The sequence below is a fragment of the Sander vitreus genome, chromosome 15, assembly GCF_031162955.1.
Source record: "Sander vitreus isolate 19-12246 chromosome 15, sanVit1, whole genome shotgun sequence".
Lineage (NCBI taxonomy): Eukaryota > Metazoa > Chordata > Actinopteri > Perciformes > Percidae > Sander > Sander vitreus.
In genome coordinates this window covers 20,558,554-20,581,312 of record NC_135869.1, presented here as the reverse complement: position 1 = coordinate 20,581,312, position 22,759 = coordinate 20,558,554, and the positions used below count along the sequence as shown (strand labels likewise).

The 22,759-nt window shown below is 40.1% G+C and overlaps 5 protein-coding genes across 9 annotated transcripts in view; 2 read left to right on the top strand and 3 right to left on the bottom strand.

The window, feature by feature from the left end:
• Positions 1 to 11: 11 nt before the first annotated feature.
• On the bottom strand, positions 12 to 7,293 carry gga3b (golgi associated, gamma adaptin ear containing, ARF binding protein 3b). Of its 2 annotated transcripts, XM_078270351.1 has the most exons (17): positions 7,178 to 7,293; positions 6,554 to 6,638; positions 6,395 to 6,470; positions 6,216 to 6,314; positions 6,002 to 6,125; positions 5,815 to 5,918; positions 5,213 to 5,293; positions 4,887 to 5,024; positions 4,343 to 4,424; positions 4,123 to 4,248; positions 3,763 to 4,011; positions 3,304 to 3,386; positions 2,727 to 2,866; positions 2,191 to 2,477; positions 1,884 to 2,053; positions 1,541 to 1,651; positions 12 to 1,424 (listed from the first exon to the last, which is right to left on the bottom strand). In XM_078270351.1, the coding sequence occupies exons 1-17, from the start codon at positions 7,215 to 7,217 to the stop codon at positions 1,314 to 1,316; spliced, it is 2,106 nt and encodes a 701-aa protein (XP_078126477.1). In that variant the 5' UTR covers positions 7,218 to 7,293; the 3' UTR covers positions 12 to 1,313. The 2 variants fall into 2 exon arrangements, with proteins under 2 accessions (XP_078126477.1, XP_078126478.1); XM_078270352.1 differs by lacking the exons at positions 6,395 to 6,470; positions 7,178 to 7,293 and having other exon boundaries at positions 6,554 to 6,630.
• Positions 7,294 to 7,385: 92 nt separating this feature from the next.
• On the top strand, positions 7,386 to 9,647 carry mrps7 (mitochondrial ribosomal protein S7). Its single transcript, XM_078270356.1, has 5 exons — positions 7,386 to 7,491; positions 8,392 to 8,583; positions 8,686 to 8,749; positions 8,839 to 9,006; positions 9,144 to 9,647. Exons 1-5 carry the CDS (start codon positions 7,448 to 7,450, stop codon positions 9,363 to 9,365), a joined length of 690 nt encoding a protein of 229 aa, XP_078126482.1. The 5' UTR covers positions 7,386 to 7,447; the 3' UTR covers positions 9,366 to 9,647.
• Position 9,648: 1 nt separating this feature from the next.
• On the bottom strand, positions 9,649 to 15,900 carry mif4gdb (MIF4G domain containing b). Of its 3 annotated transcripts, none has more exons than XM_078270358.1 (6): positions 15,801 to 15,900; positions 14,925 to 15,044; positions 14,606 to 14,715; positions 14,163 to 14,318; positions 13,644 to 13,736; positions 9,649 to 12,142 (listed from the first exon to the last, which is right to left on the bottom strand). In XM_078270358.1, the coding sequence occupies exons 2-6, from the start codon at positions 15,016 to 15,018 to the stop codon at positions 11,915 to 11,917; spliced, it is 681 nt and encodes a 226-aa protein (XP_078126484.1). In that variant the 5' UTR covers positions 15,019 to 15,044; positions 15,801 to 15,900; the 3' UTR covers positions 9,649 to 11,914. The 3 variants fall into 3 exon arrangements, with proteins under 3 accessions (XP_078126484.1, XP_078126483.1, XP_078126486.1); XM_078270357.1 differs by having other exon boundaries at positions 15,760 to 15,870; XM_078270360.1 differs by lacking the exon at positions 15,801 to 15,900 and adding an exon at positions 15,136 to 15,729.
• Positions 15,901 to 16,203: 303 nt separating this feature from the next.
• Positions 16,204 to 20,895, top strand: slc25a19 (solute carrier family 25 member 19). Of its 2 annotated transcripts, none has more exons than XM_078270354.1 (7): positions 16,204 to 16,378; positions 17,146 to 17,306; positions 17,668 to 17,823; positions 17,909 to 18,079; positions 18,487 to 18,667; positions 19,305 to 19,435; positions 19,520 to 20,895. In XM_078270354.1, the coding sequence occupies exons 2-7, from the start codon at positions 17,175 to 17,177 to the stop codon at positions 19,733 to 19,735; spliced, it is 987 nt and encodes a 328-aa protein (XP_078126480.1). In that variant the 5' UTR covers positions 16,204 to 16,378; positions 17,146 to 17,174; the 3' UTR covers positions 19,736 to 20,895. The 2 variants fall into 2 exon arrangements, with proteins under 2 accessions (XP_078126480.1, XP_078126481.1); XM_078270355.1 differs by lacking the exon at positions 16,204 to 16,378 and adding an exon at positions 16,407 to 16,510.
• A 505-nt stretch (positions 20,896 to 21,400) lies between these two features.
• Positions 21,401 to 22,759, bottom strand: part of LOC144530469 (cytoplasmic phosphatidylinositol transfer protein 1-like) — a 57,378-nt gene continuing 56,019 nt past the window's right edge. The window contains exon 10 of the mRNA XM_078270051.1: positions 21,401 to 22,585. Within this exon, the coding sequence (XP_078126177.1) occupies positions 22,275 to 22,585 (311 nt within the window). The 3' untranslated portion in view covers positions 21,401 to 22,274. The remainder of the gene's footprint in view (positions 22,586 to 22,759) is intronic.

Genomic DNA, 22,759 nt, shown 5'->3' with positions numbered 1-22,759 from the left:
AACATCAGACATCCATCGAAAGAAATATTTATTTTTTGATGTAGTGAACAAATGGCACATCATACAGTATGTACAGACCTAACACTCTCCCAACATCTACACGTCACTTGATCACGTAACTTGTCATACAACAACCAATAGGTACATTACACACTATGTACATTAAACACACACTTCTTCTGTACATCCCATATGATGAGTTGAGGACTACCAGAGAAGGGACTTAAGGGAGGTTTGGGTGGACTGATTTATGAAACTTTACTCACAGCACAGTTCCACTATTTCCCACTGCTGAACACACAAGTGATCTGCCTGATGACAGATTTTTCGAGCTAACAAATTTAGAGCTTTCAGTTCACATTTTCTAGGTTCAGTGATGCACTGAAATACTATTAACAGAACAGAAATGAATAAATATGACAAAAATACTCTCAATACTGACACTAATAGAGTAAACATCTTTTAAATTCAGAACAAAAATATGGATACCCACTGCTAAAGTCATGACTGAAATGCGGACAATTGCCGTTCATTTAAAAAAAAATGTAAAAGAAGAATTGAACTCAGACTTAAGTTATAATGACATATGTAATTAAAGAATGAACCATCTTAAGTGCAGTTGGTTGCCTTTACAGCACGACATTAAATATTGTTGGTCCACTAATCTAAAACAGGGCTACATTAACTCATAATAACCACATCAAAAATCTTGATGGCTGAAATAATCAGTACAGTACATTTTACTTAACAAATTAATGTTTCAGTTTACCCTCATCCGAAGACATCGACTACATGCCATTTTCAATTTCCTGGATATATTCAAGTATATTTTCTGCGGGCTAAGAAAGTGCTCAGCCAGAAGAATAAATACAAGTTTTTGTGTCTGTAACTGTTGTATCTTGGCTCTGTTCTTACAAAAGTAAGTTTGTTCATCCATCACATCAGTCAGGTCTGAGCTCTAATGCATTGGTTATTTACAATACATTCAAATCTGTTATGTTCATCTTGGGGAAAATCCATTAAAATATTATGTTAGTTCCATCGACCTGTAAACACCACGGCTGTCTTACTTGCCAAATATTTGCAGAAAAGTATACAAGCACTATGTAAACAACTGTTGTGTCTGCTGTTAGCTTCTCACTGCCTGTAGCAACAATGGCCAAATTAACAACTATATGGAATGTGAAGCTGAAAGGCAGAGTGCAGCTGAATTTCCCCTTCTTTCTCTCTGGGGTAAATGTAAATATGCACACACCCCTTCATGGAGTACAAAGCAGTCTGTCCCTGCTAAGTGGCAGCAGGCCTGCACACTTCTATAGATGACCCCATGTCTCTGGTGGAGGAAACTGATTGACCTCTCCAACCTCGTTACACAGACGCTCTCCTAGTGTGAAAGCCAGCTTGTAGCGCAGACGCACCTTCTCCTGTGAAGACACACAAGGAACTTTTAGCATCATCAGCATCGTCATCAAAGTTGTGTGGCTCCAAAAGTCTTAGTGGTTTGTGTATTTATGTCCTTAAGTGTTATTGTGTCACCTACCTTTGTTGGGTTGGCCAGCAACATGATCTGGTTAATGGAGGCTGGAGGGAAGATAGGGTTAAATGGTGCCAGTTCTGCTCCTGATGGAGGCTGCAGCTTCACCTTCATTGACTGATGGAGGATGAAAAGAGGAGTCAGCACTGTATTTTTATACCTTTTATTAAAGGATAATTTCATATTCTTTCAAGTCTATCTTTGTGTTTCCATGGACAGTGTTTGTGGCAGAGGAATAGTGACAAAAAAGAATGTACCTCTGTAAGATTTGGCTAACAGACTGCTGAAGCCACATATCAGCTGTAGCTGAACATAAAACCCGAATGAACCGAGGAATACATGTCTCTACCTTGGGCACAGCCGCTTGCAGTACCACATTGTGAACGAACAAAGGTGCTGTATTGAGCATGGACACCACCATCACCAACACGTCAGGCCTGCCGGGGGGGCAGTCAGATGCAAAGTTGAGGAGCATGCGAACACCGTCCTTATCGTAGGCCGTCACAGGCAGCACTTTACCTGAGGACAGACAGGGCACAGCCAATCAGGAACAGGCAGACATGAGCTATTCAAAGAGTTTATATCAAGCTTTATATTTTTAAATAAATGTGTCCGTTAACCAGTCGAGCCCATCATCCCTTCCCTCATGTCCTTACTCGGTCTGATGGCCTCCAGAGGGACGTGCACATTGCTCAAGGAGATGTCTGTGGCTCTGGCCGGGCTGCCCTGAAGGGGAGGGTGACAGGGGGATAGAGAGCGGAACAGCGGGCTGCCCGGGGCTGAGCCCAGGCTCTGGGCCTTGGCATAGGACAGAGCAGGAGAGCCGGGCATCGTACCCTGGAGAAAAGAAGGTGAAGAAGGAGAACCCTGCCCATGTATGAGGGAAGGTGCTGCTGTAGGCATCCCGAAGCTGCTTCCTTTGGCCGTCATCTTGATGGACAAACTGAAAATCACATTTCATAGATCGCTATGAGACCTTAAAGTCCTGTAGACTGCTCAAATAACAGCACAAAAATTACTAAAGTAAATTTTGTACACAAAATAAATCCACAAACCTGTCAAAATGTCCACAAACAACGTCGTAACAAGACAATGCTGTGGAAATTGCTGTGTTTGCTATTATTCAAATTGTTAGAAAGCACTGGTTTTCCAATTTCCAGTGGAGAGAAAAACATTGTAGTTGACTCTTTACCTCTTGTGATCTGAAAAGTCCATCATGGCCAGGTCTTGCAGATTCTGTAGACTGTGTGTGGCAGCAGCTGGTTCAGCTGGGGGCACCGCAGGACCTGAACAAGCTATACTGCCAAACATATCCACACCTGAAGCTGGAGCCTGCAGAGATCAGATCATTTACATCAACAACATCATCCTGTTAGGGCTGCTCGATTATGGAAACAATCACAGTCACGATTATTTGGTCAATATTGAAATCACGATTACTCATTGACTTTTGGAAAGATGTTGCAATTATTAAAGAGTTAAACAAATCAACAGTGAAAACACCAAGAACTGTTAAATTTCCCTTAATACTTTTCCTATTTGAAAAAAAAAAAATTTCACACAAGACAAAATAACAAAATAAGAGTTTACTTTCAAAACGTAATGTGCAAAAATAATCGTTTTTCTCGATTATTCTGTTTTTGTGATCATTCAAATCGTAATCGCGATTAAAATGTAGATTAATTGCACAGCCCTGTCACATATTACACATGACTAACAAGCTGTGGTTTGGTGTCAGTTGCTCACAAACCATTTTACAGTATATGTACCTGCAAGGAAGTCCACTGATTGGTCAATTCGTTCAACTTGGGTTTTGATTGGCTGCTCAGAGAGATAGGGGGGTCGTTCAGTCCTGAAAGAAGATACATGCATTTGCATCATCAAAAGAAATAAAAAAAAATCCTTTATCTTTAATGCAGTTATTCATGTGACTTCTATACTGAAACTTCTAGCTTAGCTTAGCCTAAAGACTGAAAAACACGGGAAAAAGTCATTATCTCATGTCAACCTATTATGTCTCGTTTGTTTAATCCAAACAATAAAAGTTTCTTTCTTTTTTTTTTTAATAAAGCAGCCCATCTGTGGGCTGGCAGCAGGTGCAGTAATTAACAGATGAGATATTACATGTTTTCAGTAAGCTTTAAAGGTGCTGGTCGGCCGATTTTGTTAGAGGGCCAGGAGCCAAGCGTTCTTCCCAAACTCAATAAGTCACAATAAGGATATACTACCTAGAGACAGCAGTTCATCGTCAAGGAGAGAGAGTGCAGTGGAGGCCTTGTCGAGGGGGGGGTGACTCGGGCTGTTGCTCTGACTGCCATGGGAGCCGGCTGGACGTTTGGGGGGAGGAGGCAGAACAGGGATGGGGGAAGCCGTAGGATTGGTGGAAACAAGATTTGAGGACTGAAAAAGAGGGGCGGCGGGTTGAGGAGGGCTCGGAGCATCGAGCCCAGCGAGGTCGATCAGTGTATCTGTGGTCTCTGTTGAGTGAAGATTGATTACAGCCACTGAATTTATTACACAACGCCAGGATATCTGGAGCATTAACAAACATGGTTTTATGTAAAACATAATTAAGAAATGTTTCTTACCACTCTCGCCGTGACCGGCTGTAGATCGAGGCTCCTCGCTGTCACCGTTGATGGGCTGCCCCTCAACTATCTTCTTATAGGAGTTAATGACTCTGGAGAGGTCATCGCTGGCCTGCAGGATATCACCTGAGGAGACAGGGGTCACAGATTATACACAAGGAAATAATCACAATGCCAAGGCAGTGCTTTCTCAGATAGAGAAAATACCAAACAAGCAAACCTAAACTGGTGTCATTGTCTTCTGTCTCAGTAGCCATTTTGAAAGCCGCACGCCTCAGCTTGTCACACCGCTCGTAGAGCTCCTGGGAGGAAAAACAAAGGAGGTGCTGTGACACCAGCTGGTGTTGTTGGAATTTCATTAGTTTGTGAAGCCAGTTTACTGACTTAAAAATCACAATGAAAACATATAAAATAACTTTAGTTAGTACTAATTGTTTATCACTCTGACTGCCTTTGATTGCATTATTGCAAATGACACTAAAAGGAAAAAAGATGAAATGACGTGTGCCAAATTAACTTTCTCATGATGACAGAGTTGAGTTAGAGCTGATTGGTTGCTTTCAGACAAGACCAGAGTCAACATTAGACACTAGAACTAAATCAAAATGGCTTGTACAAGAGGTTGTTTTCAAATATTCCTCAATCTGTTAAATTCCTTCCCGCTATGAGAGGGAAATATTCCAGTTTCTTCCTTGCAGGTAAGGATTACAGTTTAGTTTTTATCTAATTTGTGTGAGTGTGTATATTAGTGCACGGACACACACCTTAATGATATCCTTGTCTGAGTCAGTGGAGCTGTCTTTATTGTAGTGGGACAGCATCTCCGTCAGCAGCTTGACATTGATGTTCACCTCTTCCAGTGTATGTATACGCTTTGTAACCTTATGCACTCGAGCCTCATCCTGACAAAAACAACAAGACACAACGTGCATGTGTGTATATGAAAATATTAAAATATTATAGTAGTATCACCTTAGGCGAAACTCTAAGCCAAAACTATTTTAGTTCAACAGTTTAATTTCATGTGGCCCCAATAATAGCAAGCAGTGTGAGACTGTGATACAAATGTACCAGTCCATAGAGCTCTTACCTCTTTTACCATGTTTTTAATTAATCTGTTGGCTTCCTGGAGGTCCTCTGGATTTTTACTCCGGAGAAGCTCAGCAAGCAGCTAAAGACACACACACACACACACACACACACACACACACACACACACACACACACACACACACACAGTTTGGAGAAGCAGACAGGAGTCTGAAAAGTGATGATGTCCTTCCTTGGGAATCCATTTAATCAATCAAACCAAACATTAATTATTATGACAGAACATTACACAAGAGGGAGCAGTCATGTAGTTGTGAATGGTGCTGGTGCTTCTTGTTTTATAGTGCTTTGTTGTATTAGTTTGAGCCTTGTATTGTTTTGTCTGTTGAGTTCTGAGTTTTGCGTTTTAATGTACGAGTTTGTGAGTTGTGTGTTTACAATCTCTTGTGTGTATTGTCTCTTTACGATTTGTTGTTATGTTGTTATGTACTTTAAAGGCCCATCTAATGATGGGCATTGCAAATTAGCTCAGGCTGTAAATGCTGGGGTGTGTGGCATTGGTTTATGCTACATACTTTGTCCCTATACAAATAAACATTAAAATAAAAAATAAACAGATGTAGTTTTCCTTCAATCTCTCACCTTGCCCATGTCCTCGTTGTCAAACACCGGATGTTTCAGTCGTGTCGGGGGAGAGGGAATCAGAGTCTTGTCCAGCGGTATCTCCGGGTCATGCGTCACGAGGCCTGGTGAGGAAAGTGACGACAATAAGATGTCTTTTTTTCACATGCATTATGTTAATCATGCCATCTGACTGATCTCAACACACCCTGTCTTCTCAGCGTCTGGTAGGCTTCACCGATCTTGGTTTCATTTGGAAAAGCCACCGTCCAGCTGTACAGCATCTCTACAATCTTCATCTTCACCTTCTCAGGTGCACTGTCCCCCATGTACTGGAAACAAGAGGTGGTTAAAAAGAGCCTGGATGGTAGGACATTACAGTCAGTATACTTTTCATAGAAACCAATTTGGAGACTGCTTACCTTTGGAGACACAACTTTAATCAGCTCATTCAAAAATCTGTATTTTCCGACTTCATTATGAAACCTCCTCCCGCAGTTCTTCATACATGCCTCCAATACCTGTACATAACATCATTAAAATGAAGCCATGTTGAGAAAAAAAAGGGTGCTTGTTAATATTTAGGTGAATTATTTCTTACTGTCAGAGCCTGAAGAGCTTCCCATTCTTGTGGTGAGTGGATTTTATGGACGAGCAGAGTCACAGCTATTTGAGGACTGCAAGAAGAAATTCCAGATGAGAAACTTTTTCTTGTTGGTGACTCCAAAAAAAATGGTTTGCAAATATATCACAGACATACCCTTCCAGTTCCTTGTTGATTTGATCACAGAAGCCTATGATGTACTCCCAGTCCTCCTGTCTGTTTGTCGGATGGGTGGCTTTATCTGTTAGAGAAAGACATTTAGCCCTACACTGACTTACAGTAACTGGTGTGTTTGAGGAGCATTATGTACATCTGAATCAATGCACACATCACATCCTAGTGAAAATATGGCTTCCGGTGAGTCTTGTGATCAACATAACAATGCAGCAATTGTTGTCCTTCTTCCTCTATGTAATTGCTGATGTAGTGTTCATGGCATTAGCAGTGCTGCTCATTCATCATTCAAACAAATAGTTTTCTGTCCAACAGCTGCAACTATACCGAGGGACAACTATCTGTAGTGCTTCTCTGAACAATCCCTGCACACACTGAACTGTTACTGGTAAATGTGACCCAGACAGTATTTATTAAAGCTCTCCACCCATCCTGCTAATGATGCAGACAGTTGACTGTAAACCAGGACCCACTATATTAGCTTCCTTCAGCAGCTGAATGTCAGCTATCAGCTGCAGTACTAACGGATTTACTGCCCTGCCCCTGTCAACGTATCTAGCTAATTACACACATTATTTAATTCATAAAATGGGATTAATCACTCACTGAGCCAAGATTCAAGCGACTCCCCTTCCTGGTACGCCATAGCACTAAAAACATCGCGTGACGTCACCAGCGTGTGCGCGAGAGTCCCAAATTATTGCTCGGATTTTTTTGGTGTGGAAAAAACAAAACAGCATCTACCATTGCATTTTTTTCCCGTTTCGCTTCGGTTTTTTAATTTAAAATCTGCCGAATGAAACGCTAATGCTTTTATTCCGAAGGCATGTGCACGAGGTACTAACCTGGGGTCCTAACTGACTCCACATTTTCAAGATGGCTGCTTCCATCTCGGGATTATTAAAACCTTGGACACCAAGGTAATTATAATAATAAAAAGACAAACAATTAACAGGTGGTGTTGGCTATCTATTTAATATCACTGTGCTATGGGTGCATTTTTCCTGCAGTTAGTATCGAAACAACAATGTAAAGTACTCGGTTGCACAGCGAGTAGCGCTTATGTTAAAAATCTGAATGTAAAGTAGCAAGGCTGCGATTATCTTCATTATTGATCCGTTTTAAGTTTCGAGCTTTTTTTAATCAGTCAAATCAACGATTTACTCTATAACGTGTCTAAAATAATGACATCTTCCCATCACACGTTAACAGAACAGAGCAAAATGTCTTATTTTCATCATCGATTGATCTGTCGATTATGTTTTCGTTTATTTAATCGTTCAATCTATAAAATATTTTAAAAAAGCAACAAAAAAAAGGTCCGTTTCCAAAGTCTGAGGGGACAAATTAAAATTGTGTTCGACCAATAAATAGTACGACGTTATTTAATTTACAATTATATAAAACTGAGAAAAGCAGCAAATGTTGATCGACTAATCATTTCAGCAGTCCTTCACACACGTGCAATTTAAAAAAAAAAAAAAAAAAGTTTGGAAATTGTATTGATAACACAATAAAATTAAATCAATTCTCTTTAAATCAAATAATCTCCTGAACTTTCTCAGTCAATGAATTAATCATTTCATTTCTAAAAATGTCAGAAAATAGTAAACATGTACATCTTCAAATTGCTTGTTCTGTCTGACTAGAACAGTCCAAATCTGAAAGAAATTAAATTGACTTTGATTAAAACAAAATAACAGGGAAACCAGCAAATTTGACAATTCACAGCCAGTAAATCATGATCACTGCACACACACAAACTCTCAGAGTAATTTGAAGAAATAAACTCTGCTCTCTCATGTGTCCTTTGTTTGTAGAGTGTTCCTAGTGAGGTGGAGCAGATACAACCCTTACTATCTGGAGCCAGAGGTCAGGAAGGAGGCCTACAGCACCCCAGAGACGGAGCTGAGTGCTGAGGAGAAAGCGCAGCGGGAGCTCAAAGCGCTCCGACCCATCAAGGCAGCAACCAGTGACGTCAACAGCTCTGTTTTCAGCGACCCAGTCCTCAGGTACGACAGACATCCCAGCTCGCTGCAGCTGGTTGCGTGTTCAGTCAAAGCTGTGCATCAGAGAGTTCATGTCAGATCATCATTTTTGTCTTTGCTTTTCAGTAAATTCATCAACATGTTGATGACAGATGGAAACAAGGTTTTGGCCAGAGAGATCGTGACACAGGTAAGAAAGCAAACACTGTTCACAGTCTCAAAGATTTGCCGTTAGTCCAATTGTATACAAATTACCACAATTTCTCTCTCTGCTTCCAGACCCTGGAGAGCATAAAGAGGAAACAGGTGGAGAAGTACCATAAAGCTCCAGAAGGGAAGAAGGAGGAGATTGAGTGTAACCCCTACACCATTTTTCACCAGGCTCTGGAGAACTGTAAGCCTGTCGTTGGACTGGCCAGCATACAGAAAGGTGGAAAGTACTACCAGGTGAGTGATGAGGCAGATTAGCTCTTTTGTTAGATTGATAGCTCTTGAGAAACAGTTGTTGATCTGGTGCCAACAACCCCCCCCCCCCCCCTCTCAAAAGTCTAATTTATATTTGTTTTGGTTCTCATCCCACTCAGGTGCCCATCCCTCTGTCAGACAACCGCCGTCGCTTCCTCGCCATGAAATGGATGATCACAGAGTGCAGGGACAACAAACACCGACGCACACACATGTACGAAAAACTTTCCCAGGAACTGCTGGCAGCATCTGTGAAGGAGGGCAACGTTATCAAGAAGAAGTTCGAGCTGCACAAGATGGCCGAAGCCAACAGAGCCTACGCCCACTACCGCTGGTGGTAGAGAGAAACCCCTCAGGACTGAAATTCAAATGTTTCCAAGACTGGACAGATGTGTTGGCCACAAAAGGGTCACAGAAGATACAGCTGCACCTTTTGTTGCTCGAAGCGCTTCTGTAAACAGTGAACATCGTGAAAATCCTTTGGCGGGAGGACTACACTGTAAAAAGTGCTATAGGACATCAATGAAATATAAAGGTAACACTGTCACTTTTTGTATTGAGAAATTGCATTGTGTATATACAGTAGTTGTGCTCAGCTGTATTGTTAATAAACACACAAGTAAGGAAAATCTTCCAAGATTTATTAGAAGAAATACACCTTCATTAATTGTACAACCCAACCATACAAAATGGAATTGAGTAAAGTAAAAATGTAGTAAAATACATAAACAGATATCGCAGTCAGTACTGTGCCCTGTCAATAAGGGAATATTAGTGTCTACAGCAATCAAACTTCCTAATTCAACTCTTTATGATCAGTGTAATACATCATTAAACCCATTTTACATAAGTTTGTTTTTAGTCTGAAGGTGGTGAAAAATACCAAAGCTTGTATAGAAATCTTCAAACAAATAAATAAAAAAAAAAAAAAAGGGATTTGGGGAAATATTACACAATTTCCTAAATCCTGACCATGCCTGGGCTTTTAATCAAATTATTTTTTAACATGAGGATTCTTTCTCTAAATTGATCAGAGGTTGATTTATCTGCCAATTTTTATATTAACCCTTGTGTTGTCTTCCCTTCAACCTTGAAAAGGTTTTTTTTCTGACATTTTTGACACCTTTTTTTCACAATTTGTTTTTCCTTTTTCCAACGTTTTACATTTTTTTATTTTTCTTCTACACATTTTCAGCGCTTATTTCTACGTCCCATATTTTCTGATATAAAACAAAAATTTAAAACGGGTCAATGTGACCCGAGGTCAACACAAGGGTTAAGCTTTACTTATTTACATATAATTACAGGTACAGCTTTTTAAACAATGCCTTTTCAAAGAGATGTAACATTTTAGCAACAAGGCGTGTCTCCTTTGCTTGTGTCTGTCTGAATTCAAGGCACAGCTTTGGTTGAGGACTGTAAAGCCTTAAAAGGTAACTAAAGAGTCCATGCTCAGCTACATACTGTAGTGTAGCTAGTGCTGGTGGTGCTAAATTCAGAGGAAAACTACTGTTCTACAAGCATTACACTCATAACTGATATGTGAAGAGAGGATGAATACCTACTCCTCCGGCAGTGGTGGAAAATAACTAAGCATATATTTACTGGAAATACTGCCATACATTTGACAGCTTTACTTAAAGTTAATATGCAGATTCAGACTAATCATACAAAATATGATCAACAAATAAGTTGTGTTTGATTATGATAGAACTTAATGAATCCCAAGAGGGGAAATTCACAAGCTACCCTGCAGTTAAAGTAATTAAAATGAGCAGCTGCAACATTAAATGTAAAATGTGTATTATTTACATATCAATGCATCAATAGTTAGAATGCAATAAATAAAAAAAAACAAAAAAAAAAACAGTAACCAATAGTAAAAGTACTCATTATGAAGAATGAGTACTTTTACTATTGGTTACTGTGGCATTGCTACTTTTGTGGCATTAGTACTTCTTCCACCACTGTCCTCCAGCACCTCAACTACAAACGAGATAAGTTAAGAAGTACTTTAGATGATGCTGTTGTTGTTATAATTTGGCACGAGTTGTTAAACAAATGAAACTTGTGATTGCAGAAATGTATTGAATATCTGATTGACTTATCTGTAGAAACATAGTTCAATTATGAACTGTATCTCTTGGTCTTTTATTTATAAGTTGAGCCATAAAAATAAAAAGTCCCTGAATTAAGAAACAAACACTGTACTGCACTTTACACATGTAACATAACAGTAACACAGGAATCCTACAGGACAAATGGGAAGAAAATTCCTCTGAACTGCATTTCAAACCTTTTGTAAAAATGTAAATTCTACACTGAAAAATAATTAACTAAATAATTAAAATATTGATTTTTAATTAAAGTTGGTCACACAACAATAAAAAGTAAAGCAAGGACCAAATCAGCTTACATCTGACTGGAATGTCTGTCCCAATTCCTTTTGGATTTGGTAAAAAAATAAGTTGGACTTTAAAATGTTTTCTCAAAAAAGGAATGCCTGCAAGATCAATTTAAAAAAAAAAAAAAAAAAATATCTTCAGCCTCTTTAGCTGTAATCAAACCTCAACAAACACAAAGTTTACCTGAATGTGGCTAAACCTTGTTAACTTAACTTCAACACCTTGTGAACTATTGCACATTCCACATCCACTGCACCATGTCTCAGTAATATTATCAAACGCATGGAACAACCCAGCAAAATCAAAAAGTTTTTTTTACAGTTTATGAACAGCCATCTTCTCAAAACCTGCAGGATTGTCTTTCGTGAATTTGCTGGGTTTTTTTTTGTTTTTTTAATAATCGGGGGTGCCTGAGGAGAGGTATCCAAGATTGGGTAACACACCTGCAAACACAGCTGCCCAGCACCCTTGTCCTCGCAACAATCCTAATCAGCTATTTCACTGTAGTAGTACTTGTGGGCGGTGCTGCTGAGCAGCCAGCCTCCAGCTCTGAACTCCAGGATCTCCAGCAGCAGCAGACGGGCCATGGAGGTGAGGCCCTCCTGTAGCAGGAAGCCGTCCCGCAGCAGGAAGAACAGCTCGTCCATCCGCGGGCTGTTCACCTTCTCCAGCTGCTCTCCGATGCGATGCAACTGCAGCACCAAACAGTCCACCTGCAGAGGGAGGCGCAGGAGATGTCAGGGACTTGTAGAACATAAAGACGCCCTCGTGAAGTATGGTTTCTTATGTGCACGTATATTTATAAAACTATCAAACAAAGGATGTTATAATAATAATGTTCCTTATAATATTGATTGTTTTGAAAAATGGATATTCAATCTTTTTACCCATTAATACATTAAGATGAAAGATGATATACTCAGAATATTCTGAAAAGAAATGTTTGTAATATTACATGTTTTGCATTTAGGGTCATTCATTTTTCTCTTAAAGTTTTTGTATCCACGAAGAGTGATGGTGTTGTAGAAATTGTATTTTTTTTAAGAAAAGGATGATGTTTTGTATACTTGGTATCTATGGTGATTTATCAGTGGATTTTTATTCCAGTAAGAAAACGGCTTCAGACACCATCCTGATGAAGGCTAGATAGCCGAAAACATTTGTGAACTAGAAGGGCACTCAAAGAGCACAGACCTTGGCCAAGGCATTCCCCATCTCACAATTTCAGTCCCCATTTCCCAGTCAGGAACTCATTTTTCTGATCATTCCAACACCACATGAACGCAGCACACACGCCCTGTCTCGCAATGCTAACAAAAGTTTAAAAAAATGTGTGTATCCGCCCCATGATTCAACTCCAAAATGTAATGGGTTCTTCCTTGGTAGGGCTGGGCGATACGGAGAAAATCAAATATCCCGATATTTTTGACCAAATACCTTGATATCGATACTGCAACGATATTGTAGTGTTGACTATCGGTGTTTTCATAGAGATTTTTGATAAATAATCATCAGTAATGTGGATATGATGACTTAGTGAGTAAAGGTAAATAATAGAACCGTCTAGAACAGTCTGGTAAGTTCAGAAAATGACATCACTTTACTGTAATGCAGCCTTTAAAACCAGGAAAAGACACCACTTATGGCATATTACGATATCCAAAATCTAAGACGATATCTAGTCTCATGTCACGATATCGATATATCGATATACTGCCCAGCTCTATTCCTTGGCCCATGCTACACCCTTCCACCAAGTTTTTTTCTGTAATCCTGCTGACAGACAAACAAACCCAACCGAAAACATTACCTCTGTGACAGAGGTAAGAAAGTATAGTGTACTGGAAAAGAGCTGCGCAATGTGTTTTCATTTTGCCGGACTTGCTTGACTGTGTGTGCATTCCCAAAGTAAGAAATGAGGAATATTGCTACCATTGCCTGTGACCCAAGGCACTGGCCTAAGAAACCGGAAGTGCTCCTAAATACTTTTGGGACAAATGTCCGCACATGCATGATATTTATCAATATCAGCACTGTTCTTTTACTAAGAATATATATATATATATATATATATATATATATATATATATATATATATATGTATATATATATATATAAATAAAAGAGCTTACAGTGAAAAAGTAGTTTACCAAATAAACATCTAAACCAATATAATGTATATAAAAAAGGAAATAACTACACATTCTTTCTCACCTCCTCCTCATTCATTAGAGCATCTGGTTGGGCCAGCCGGATCAGACAGTCATACACAGGATGCACCAGAGCCACCATCGGCATGTTGTTCACCTAAACGTCACACAAACAGAGAGCGCTTACAGCAGCTGCTATCATAGTCAACCTGTGAATAACGACAATGGCCATTATCAAGGATGAAACCTGAGTTCCTGTGAAAGTGAACTAGGGCCACACCTTTCAGGCTCATTTTCCCACCACTGACATATTAAACACTTATACTGTATAACCACACTTACAAGCAAGATGTTCAAGACGTTGCAGCAACAAGAGAGGCACGTGTAGTGTTTTACTACATTGAACACAAGATACAATCAAAGGCATTACAAGGTGATAGCTAAAAGAAAATACATTCAAGCCCTTTTACAGATGCTTTGAGACGCTCCAGACTTGTTTAACAATGCAGCTCTGTATTTATAATTAAGACAATATAATATATTGAAGTTTGACATACCTTAGCGGGAAACAACAATAACTTACTTTGAGGTAGTCGAAGATGTTACAGATGAACGTGACGTAGCACACCCACTCCTGCAACGAGCGCCCCCTCGTCTCCTCGCGGTTCTTGAACTCCTGCTGGAGCCGGTTCAGCAAATTTCTCCTGAACACATTTCCATTGTTCTGCTTGGCCTCGGCCTGCACGCGGTGACCAAGAGAGGTCAGAAAAAACGATGGAGTATGGACAAAAAGTCAGAAAACATAGAAGTGTAGGTAAGCTGGCTTAAGAGCCTCCTGTTGCTCGAGTGTAAACTACCAAATAGGCATTAAAAAGGTAAGAGGATGAAGAATGTGGCTAAGTCCTGCTCTGGTTTCTTAAATCCCTCTGTCTTAATGGTGCTCAGTGTCTTGATCAAAGAAACTAATGTGGATAACAACTACTGTTAAATGGACAACCAGTCCATCAAACTGCAAACAGTATGGACCTGCACAATGGTGTAGCAGATGCGTCCAGCTTCTTTGCTGAACACCTGGTCCTTTAACGACTGATCCATGATGATATCGGATACCTTCTCCAGGTTCACTGAACTTGGATCTGAAAGAAACAAAACAGTATTTACAAAAAAGATTGTTTGAAATGTTTATAATTTACACAGTGGCTGCTGAGCTCTTCTATTGTTTACATCTCAACAACATCATGACAATGCAGGAAAGGTTTTGAAAAGTTTTAAAGACGTTTGCAACATTGACCTGGAATGCTGAAATTCCTATAAGTCAGTAATAAGAGGACAATAATATGCTAACCTTTCAAGGCTGTTTTCAGCAACATCTGTGTGTCCAGGTCAAATGACTGGATCCTGTAGTCATCAGTGGTGTTTTCCATGATAGATGGTAGCATCCAAATTACACCTTAAGACTGTCACGCTGGAAAGATCAGACAGTATTTGTTACTGCCTTTTAGATGGGGTTAAAATATAACTGGTGTTTTCAAAAGAAATGCAAGCTTTTCACACACATTGAGGTTCTGCTTCAAGCTTTGGCACAAAATACATTACAGACAGAGACCGCAGAACAATTTGCGTGGCAACAATGACGGCAAAATCCTGTACTGTCATCAAACTGGCTGCAGCCACAGCTCATTCACTGAGGGATAGGAGGGATTATATGGGCAGACTCGGGTCAACCAAAAGGCCACCCAATAACCCAAAACAACCACAAAGCATTCTTTTAAATTGTGAGGTATGCTCATTACGTAACTTACGCTACTTTACGTTAATGTTACATCTAACGTTAGCTAACGTAAAACGTGAACTTGGGCAACGTTATTTGGGTTTATCGCTGGGTTAACGAGAGTAAATATAAAGCGTTAACACAATTTTACGTCTTGTTGTGAACACACTAACGTTAATAGATAACTAGCGTTAACTTATATAGAATTAGCTAGCTTGTGTGCTTCTTCTCAATTGCAGAAACCTAACGTTAGCGTCAAGTTTTATACTTAACACAACGTTACCTACATTTACGCTACAACCGCCCGCCAAAAGAAAGATACGGGTTAACGTTTACCAGATATCGAGTTGACAGAAAAACCGTCTGTCTTACTTAGCTACATTTCGAAAAGAATAAGGGACAAAATTACCTAAAATGTGCGCCTATTCTTTACATCTAAGCTGGACATACCACATAGGTAGATGTAAGCAGACGTAACTTAACTCGACGCAGCCTTTCAAAGCTCAAAGCTAAAGTATCACAGCAAGATACATCTCTGCCTCTCTTCACCTCGCCAAAAACAACGTAACCACCACAGACTGTATAAAACGGGTAACCACGAAACGAGGGCTATTTATGTCTGTATCGACCTAACGTCCTTATTCTCGTAGTCACAACACGTATCTACACTTCTGCCTAATTTGAAACTTTTATTTTGAATGTTTTCACCGAAAATACTATTATATCTGCTTTGACGCTAATGGGATGATACAGTTTATGGATGAGGGCAATCAGTGTTGAGTTATTTCCGGCATGTTGAAGTGAGGCAGTGGTTGATCTTGTTGCGATATTTCTGCTTTGAAAGGTGTCCACTCCCTTGTATCTGACCCGGAAGTAATGCTAGCAATGTGTGGCTTGCTCATGGGCTTGCTTTCTTTAAATGTCTATGGTGGCTTGCAGTAGAAGGTTCTTTTTGTCCTATATTAATGTACGTGTCGGGGTTCAATACTGTAGCTGCACCGGTATTTATGAAAGACTGTTACTATAACGTAAGTGTCTGTCTGCGTCTGTCACTGTTGCAGCTCTGTGCCTCTGTATAAAGTCAACAGCTGCTTTGTTGTTGTTAGCTTAGCTAACGTTAGCCCCAAGGTCTCACTGCATGCCCTCTACATGCTGTGACTGTGAGTGTAATTTATTTGGTCCTCATAGCGTTGTATGCGTGTTGCTGGAATTGATTTGATATTATAGTCTTGACAATAGTCTAGAGATTTTCTTTAGATATTAATATTTTTTTTTTTTTACGATATTTGGGGGTTGGCGGCAGTATCTAGAAAGTCAATCGAGGCAGAAGTGCCACAAACTTCTGCACTTTTGAAAAAAAAATATGAATGAATGAAGTTGTTAATTTTGACTGGGCTTACAAGACACCACACATTAACACAAGTCAGAAACAGGATACTGCGTTTTTATCATTTTCAAACAAACAGCGTTTTGAACAATTCAGATCATCGGATTTTCATACAGCAACATGTATACATCTAAGTTACGTTAAAAGTAACTAAATACATTTACTCAAGTTAACCAAGTTATGGTTTAGACGTACGTGTACTTTACTGCTACTATATTTAGGCTACTTTACAGGTTACATACAAAACGTATGAGCATTTTATAAACTGTGATGCAGTTCAAACTAACTCTACCGTGCCATGCTTTAGTTTGATATGTCTGTCATTTTGGATTTGACTAGATATTTTCTAGGTCATTTTTTCTAAGTGAACCCTACAAAACACAAATAATTCATAATATTTTTCTGCAGTGCTAACAGGAATCTGAGGCTGTGGAGACATGGTGGGCTATGACCCTGGGGCTGTGTGTGCAGCCTTCTCACCAGAAGAGGCAGCCCTGGCTGGGTCAGCTGCTGGGATGGTCACCAGGGCCCTCATCAGCCCCTTTGACGTGCTTAAAATCAGATTTCAGGTAATGAAGAAAGTAGTCACTGTGTGCAGTGGTCAGGACTCACCACAGCATCCAGATGCTGACAGAATAAAGTTCAGTAAGCGTTCATGCTGATTTTGAAGATATTTGAACCAAAGCAAAAATACAGTGCACCGTAATGTTTTTCAATATTTTCACATTTCAAGCGGTAAAATATACTATACTGTATTTGGAGCCACACAAAGTAATAATGTAAGTTTTTAAAGCACATGTATCATCAGTTGTTGGCTCTTTACCCTCTTAGCGTCCCATTTCAGCAGCTGAACTATCACGATAAATTGTGTTATAGAACTTAAATATGTTGTTAATGCTGTGTGTTCATCTGAATTTGTTTTCCCCACAGCTGCAGATTGAGCGTCTGTCTTCACATAGGCCCGAGGGGAAGTACCAGGGATTATTTCAGGCATCCCGGTGCATTTATTCAGAGGAGGGACTCTCTGCTTTCTGGAAGGGCCACGTCCCTGCACAGCTCCTCTCCATCTGCTTCGGGGCTGTCCAGGTAGAGTAAACTTTTCAAAACTATCTTTTATACACTATTACCTGCATTTACAAGATTTACTTAATTGTGTACATGTGCTTTGCAGTTTGCCAGTTTTGAGTTAATGACAGAGGTGGTCCACAAGTCGACGCTGTATGACAGCCAGACAGCAGGAGTTCACTTTATGTGTGGTGGTCTGGCTGCATGCTCTGCTACAGTGGTCTGCCAGCCTCTGGACACACTGCGGACACGCTTTGCAGCTCAGGGAGAAACCAAGGTACAAAGTTTCAGATAGTAGTCAAGAATTTCTTACGCCAACTCATAGTCGTAATTTTTTTGCTGCCTTTGACGAGTTGAGTTTATTGGAAAAAGCCCCTGTTCAGACATAAATCCAGTACACTATGAGTTCAACTTTTGCAAAAAAAAAAGGCCAGTTGCTAGGAAGCTCAATGACTCATAATTGGCAAGTGTGGATTTTTAACAAAAACTGAATTTAAATAAATAATCATCCTTCCATTAATTTTCTGCAGCTTATCTAGGTCTTGTTAATGAAATGAATTATATCATCAGGAACTACAGTTATTCACTGCTGGGGACTACTGACACAAATGGGATAACGTTTGCTTACCTTGTGAACCCCGCAGAAACCCTTTTATTATGCTTCATCTTCATCTGTCTTCTCAGGTTTACAGGAACCTGCGTCATGCAGTGTCTACAATGTGCCGCTCAGAGGGAGGGCTAACATTTTACCGTGGCCTGTCTCCAACACTGATGGCAGTGTTTCCTTATGCTGGGCTGCAGTTCTTCTTCTACAATGTCTTTAAGAAACTGTTGGCTCCACCAGCTAAAGCTGGAAACTCAGGAGGTCAGTGGAGATCATGGCTTTTGTTACACCACACGTATGAAGTAGGGCTGTGCATTGGCAAGAATCTGGCGATACGATACGTATCACGATACGTGGGTCACGATTCAATATATTTCGATACTGTGAATTTTTTTAAGTATAATTTTAGAAAAACTAATATTTAAGAAAAGACATGATGTGCATAAAAGTCAAAGAAGTTTACTTTAGGGAAAACAATTCAGTACACAGAAAATCAAACTGCCAGTTTAGGATTGTGGTTCACAGGTTCTTAGTGAGCAAATTTGTATACGCTAAAGTAGGCCAAGGTTCAGCCATAGCTACATTGTTAGCTTCTAGCAAAAAGTCAGGCACTGCTAGGCACTGTTAGGCGAGGACACTAGTGGTGTGTCTCAGCATAGCCATCTAGCGGTAGGGGGTTTAAACACAACATAAATGTGAACCACTGTCTTATATGAACATTTTTGCACGTAAACTAAAAAAAATCCCCCAAAAAAATCGATATTGTGTTTTTGAAAATCGATACAGTATTGCAAAATAAAATATCGCGATACTCAAGTGTATCGATTTTTTTCTAACACCCATCGTATGAAGCATTCACAGCTTGACGTTTTATTACCTTTTTATGTCTCCCTTCAAGGGGATCTAAGAAGCCTGGTCTCTGGCGGTGGAGCTGGAGTAATCAGCAAAACAATGACATACCCCTTTGACCTCTTCAAGAAGAGACTGCAGGTGGGGGGCTTTGAGGCAGCCAGAGTTCACTTTGGACAGGTAAACTCCTCTGCAATATGTTTTGGCATGTTTGGAGCACATATTTTGGGTCTAATGTGTAAGTAATATGTTTCTCATGTGCAGGTGCGGCGTTATAGAGGCCTGGTGGACTGCATGGTTCAAATAGCCAAAGAGGAGGGCGTCCGAGGCTTCTTCAAAGGCCTCTCACCCAGCCTTGTGAAGGCTGCACTATCAACAGGCTTCACCTTTTTTTGGTATGAATTTTTCCTCAATGCCATGCATAACCTAAAGGAAAGGCGGAGAACAAATGGCCTCACCAGAGACCTCGGGGAAAGATAGTGAAGGGGAAAAAAGTAACAATGGCACAATCACGCACATCAGAAATAGAACCGTGCCTCCTCCTTTGGTTCCACTTAACACATTTATCACCTGGGTCGAAGTTCTGTGTTTTTCTTTGTGTTTATGTATAAGGATGGGAAACATGACCTCATTGTATTTGTTTATGTGCTGTCTCTACGCCTTGTTGTGTCCAAAATTGCATTTAAAAATGTATTTTATATTTTAGAGGTTTCTAAGGGTATATATATATAGAAAATAAATGTCATAACATTGATCAAACTCAACTTTGCACATTTTAAGCTTTTATTCATAACTTTGCAATTGTTGACTCTCATTTTGTTAACATTTAGTTAATAAATTGGAGGAGTATTCAGCACAATTTGCTTTGATTGTGTGGTCGTATGGGTTTCGACCATAGACTGTATAATATTAATGGACAGCGCATGCGTGACGTCACCCATTGGTTTGTGGAGATCTGCTATGAGGTCGTCGAGTTTGCCGTTACGGGTGCAGCCATCCTGGTTGCGGATGTGACGATTTTAGACGAGAGGGAGGAGTGAGGGAGGAGCAGCTTACACTCTGTTACACACTTTTCACTGGCAATCACATCATAGCCACGCCCTAAAACACCCCCTGCTTTATCACCGATTTTAAAATCAACGAGACCATAATTTAAAAAAAATGAACATCATTCTGCGTTGCAGAAGACTTAAAACTAGCGATTGAGTCCATCAACTCATTATGAAAATGTTTACTGAGGTAATAAATCAAGTGAGAAGTCACTTTCTCATAGACTTCTACAGAAACCAACCAACTTTTGCAACCGCATGTGTCTCCTCCTGCTGGAATTCAGATAGAATGCAGGTTTAAGGCACTTCCACATTTGCAGCACTTCGCCGAACCGGATGCGTTGTCCATTAATATTATACAGTCTATGGTTTCGACAAAAACATGAACTTGTTTTATATTTATTTTATTATGTATCTGTGGAGGGCAAAACAGAATCCTGTTGAGTATAAGGTGAATGCACTGTGAATTAAGGGGTTACAGTTAGTTTGTCCTGCTAAGTTAAACTCTTGAGTGGCTGTGGCTGTGACTCCATGTCTGTCCAACACCTTCAGGTCATTATTTTTTTAAATAAAAGTTTTTATAAAAACTGAGTGGTCTGCTTGGTCCGTTGACAAGAGGGTACATGAATGATTGTGAACAACTTAGAGCAGCACAACGTTCAGGTCAGAGAAATAGCTGCTTTAATGTTTTATTTGATATCAGTATAAACAAGTTAAATACATCTGACTGTCTATTAGATCTAAGTCTCTGTTTGAGTCCTTCAAACTAGTCTTATGCCCTTAGCACACATCTGGAAGTGTGTTTTGAGTGAATGTGTGAAAAACATTTTGTGTGTCCCATGAGCACTTTGCATAGCTTAAATTTTAATACTTTTAGCTTCTAAAACCACTTTAGGGAATGTGTTTATTTGCGTTTGAGTGGTTATCTTTAATTCCATTATAATAAATGGTATTAACAAAGACTCACTTTTATGGATATAACAGCATTGAATTTTAATTTAATTCACTGAATACAAAACCCATCAACAGTATGACTAAGAAATTAATAAAGCAGCAAACCACAGGACCAATATGTTAAAACACAACATCAAGTCTGTTACCAGAGAAAACAGAGAACATTTAATATTTAAAAGCAGCTTCTGCAGTTCAAACCATGCAATTACACAAGTCATTTACAGACGCTTTGGCTGACAGAACTCACTATAATAAACACTTAAAGAAGATAGAGTCCTGTTCTTTAAAACGCGAGCAATTTCATAGCAGCATTATCACTGGATATGATATTCTTGTTGAAGTACTGACATTTTACCTGTTAAACAATATTCATACAATATATACAATAATACACAATACCCTTACACCTGACTGTGAAAACCATAATACTCAACTGATACAGTGGCCAACAAGAATCTGTTGAAAAGTCCCAACCACATAAACGGATACGTCAAACCACAAGCTCCTGTGAACAAAGCCAGAGACTCTGAATCAGAAAAAACAATTACATTCAGTACATGTTAAGTATTAAGTTAAGAGTGACTGAATCTCAACATATCTTGTCAGCACAGACAAGCAAGGTGATAATCTGTGGGATAAAACATTTTCAGGAATGTATGCTACACTCAATCGTACTAAGTGGACCTGATACTGTTTGATGCATGGTGCTGACTGTTCTGAGAAGGAGAGAAGAATGAAGAGCCTCCAGCAGCTTTTAGACGCACAACGTATACCTTTACACCTTGCAGGGCTTTTTGCTATGGAGATCAGGCTGCCTGTCTGTACCTGTAAAGGCAGTCTGAGAGCTGTTGGCTTTTGCTGTAACACCGGCGAGTCGCTGAGGGGGCTGGGATCAACCGGACAGTGAAAAGTCTCCTTCACTTCAGCTGGCTGAGGGGGCATTGTGGGATGTGCTGGGCAGGCATCCTCCACTGATCCACAGGTCGAGGGTGTTCCCCAGTGGCACAGCACCGCTCTCATTCTGGCTGCGGACTGGAGTTCCAGGAGAAAAAGCTGGGCAGTTTAAAGAGTGAATCCCTGCGGCCCGGATCCGGCAGGGTCAAGGTCTCCGGAGCCGACTTCTTCCTGGGACGCTCCTTTGGCACTGACAGGAACTCTGGGGCTTCAGTGGAGAGGGGAGTGGATGGGGCGCTGTTAGGGCCGCTGCGGGTGCTTGATGGCAGGGGGGTCTCTGAGATGGAGATGGCAGGGGGGAAGGTGCCGATCTTCAGGTTGGTGGCCTCTTGTGTGGCCCGCTCGTACTCTCTGACTTCCTCCATGGTCATGTCTGTTGGGATGGAGGCATTACACTTAAAAAAAGTGATAGGTTCATAATTAAATTCTACAGAAGGCAGTGGACAATTGTCCAGTGTCTTATGATTAACAGAAATAATCAATTGCTCAAGAAATTAAATGGATGTTGGCCATGGTTATACTTAAACAGTCCAATTATTGTATCTTC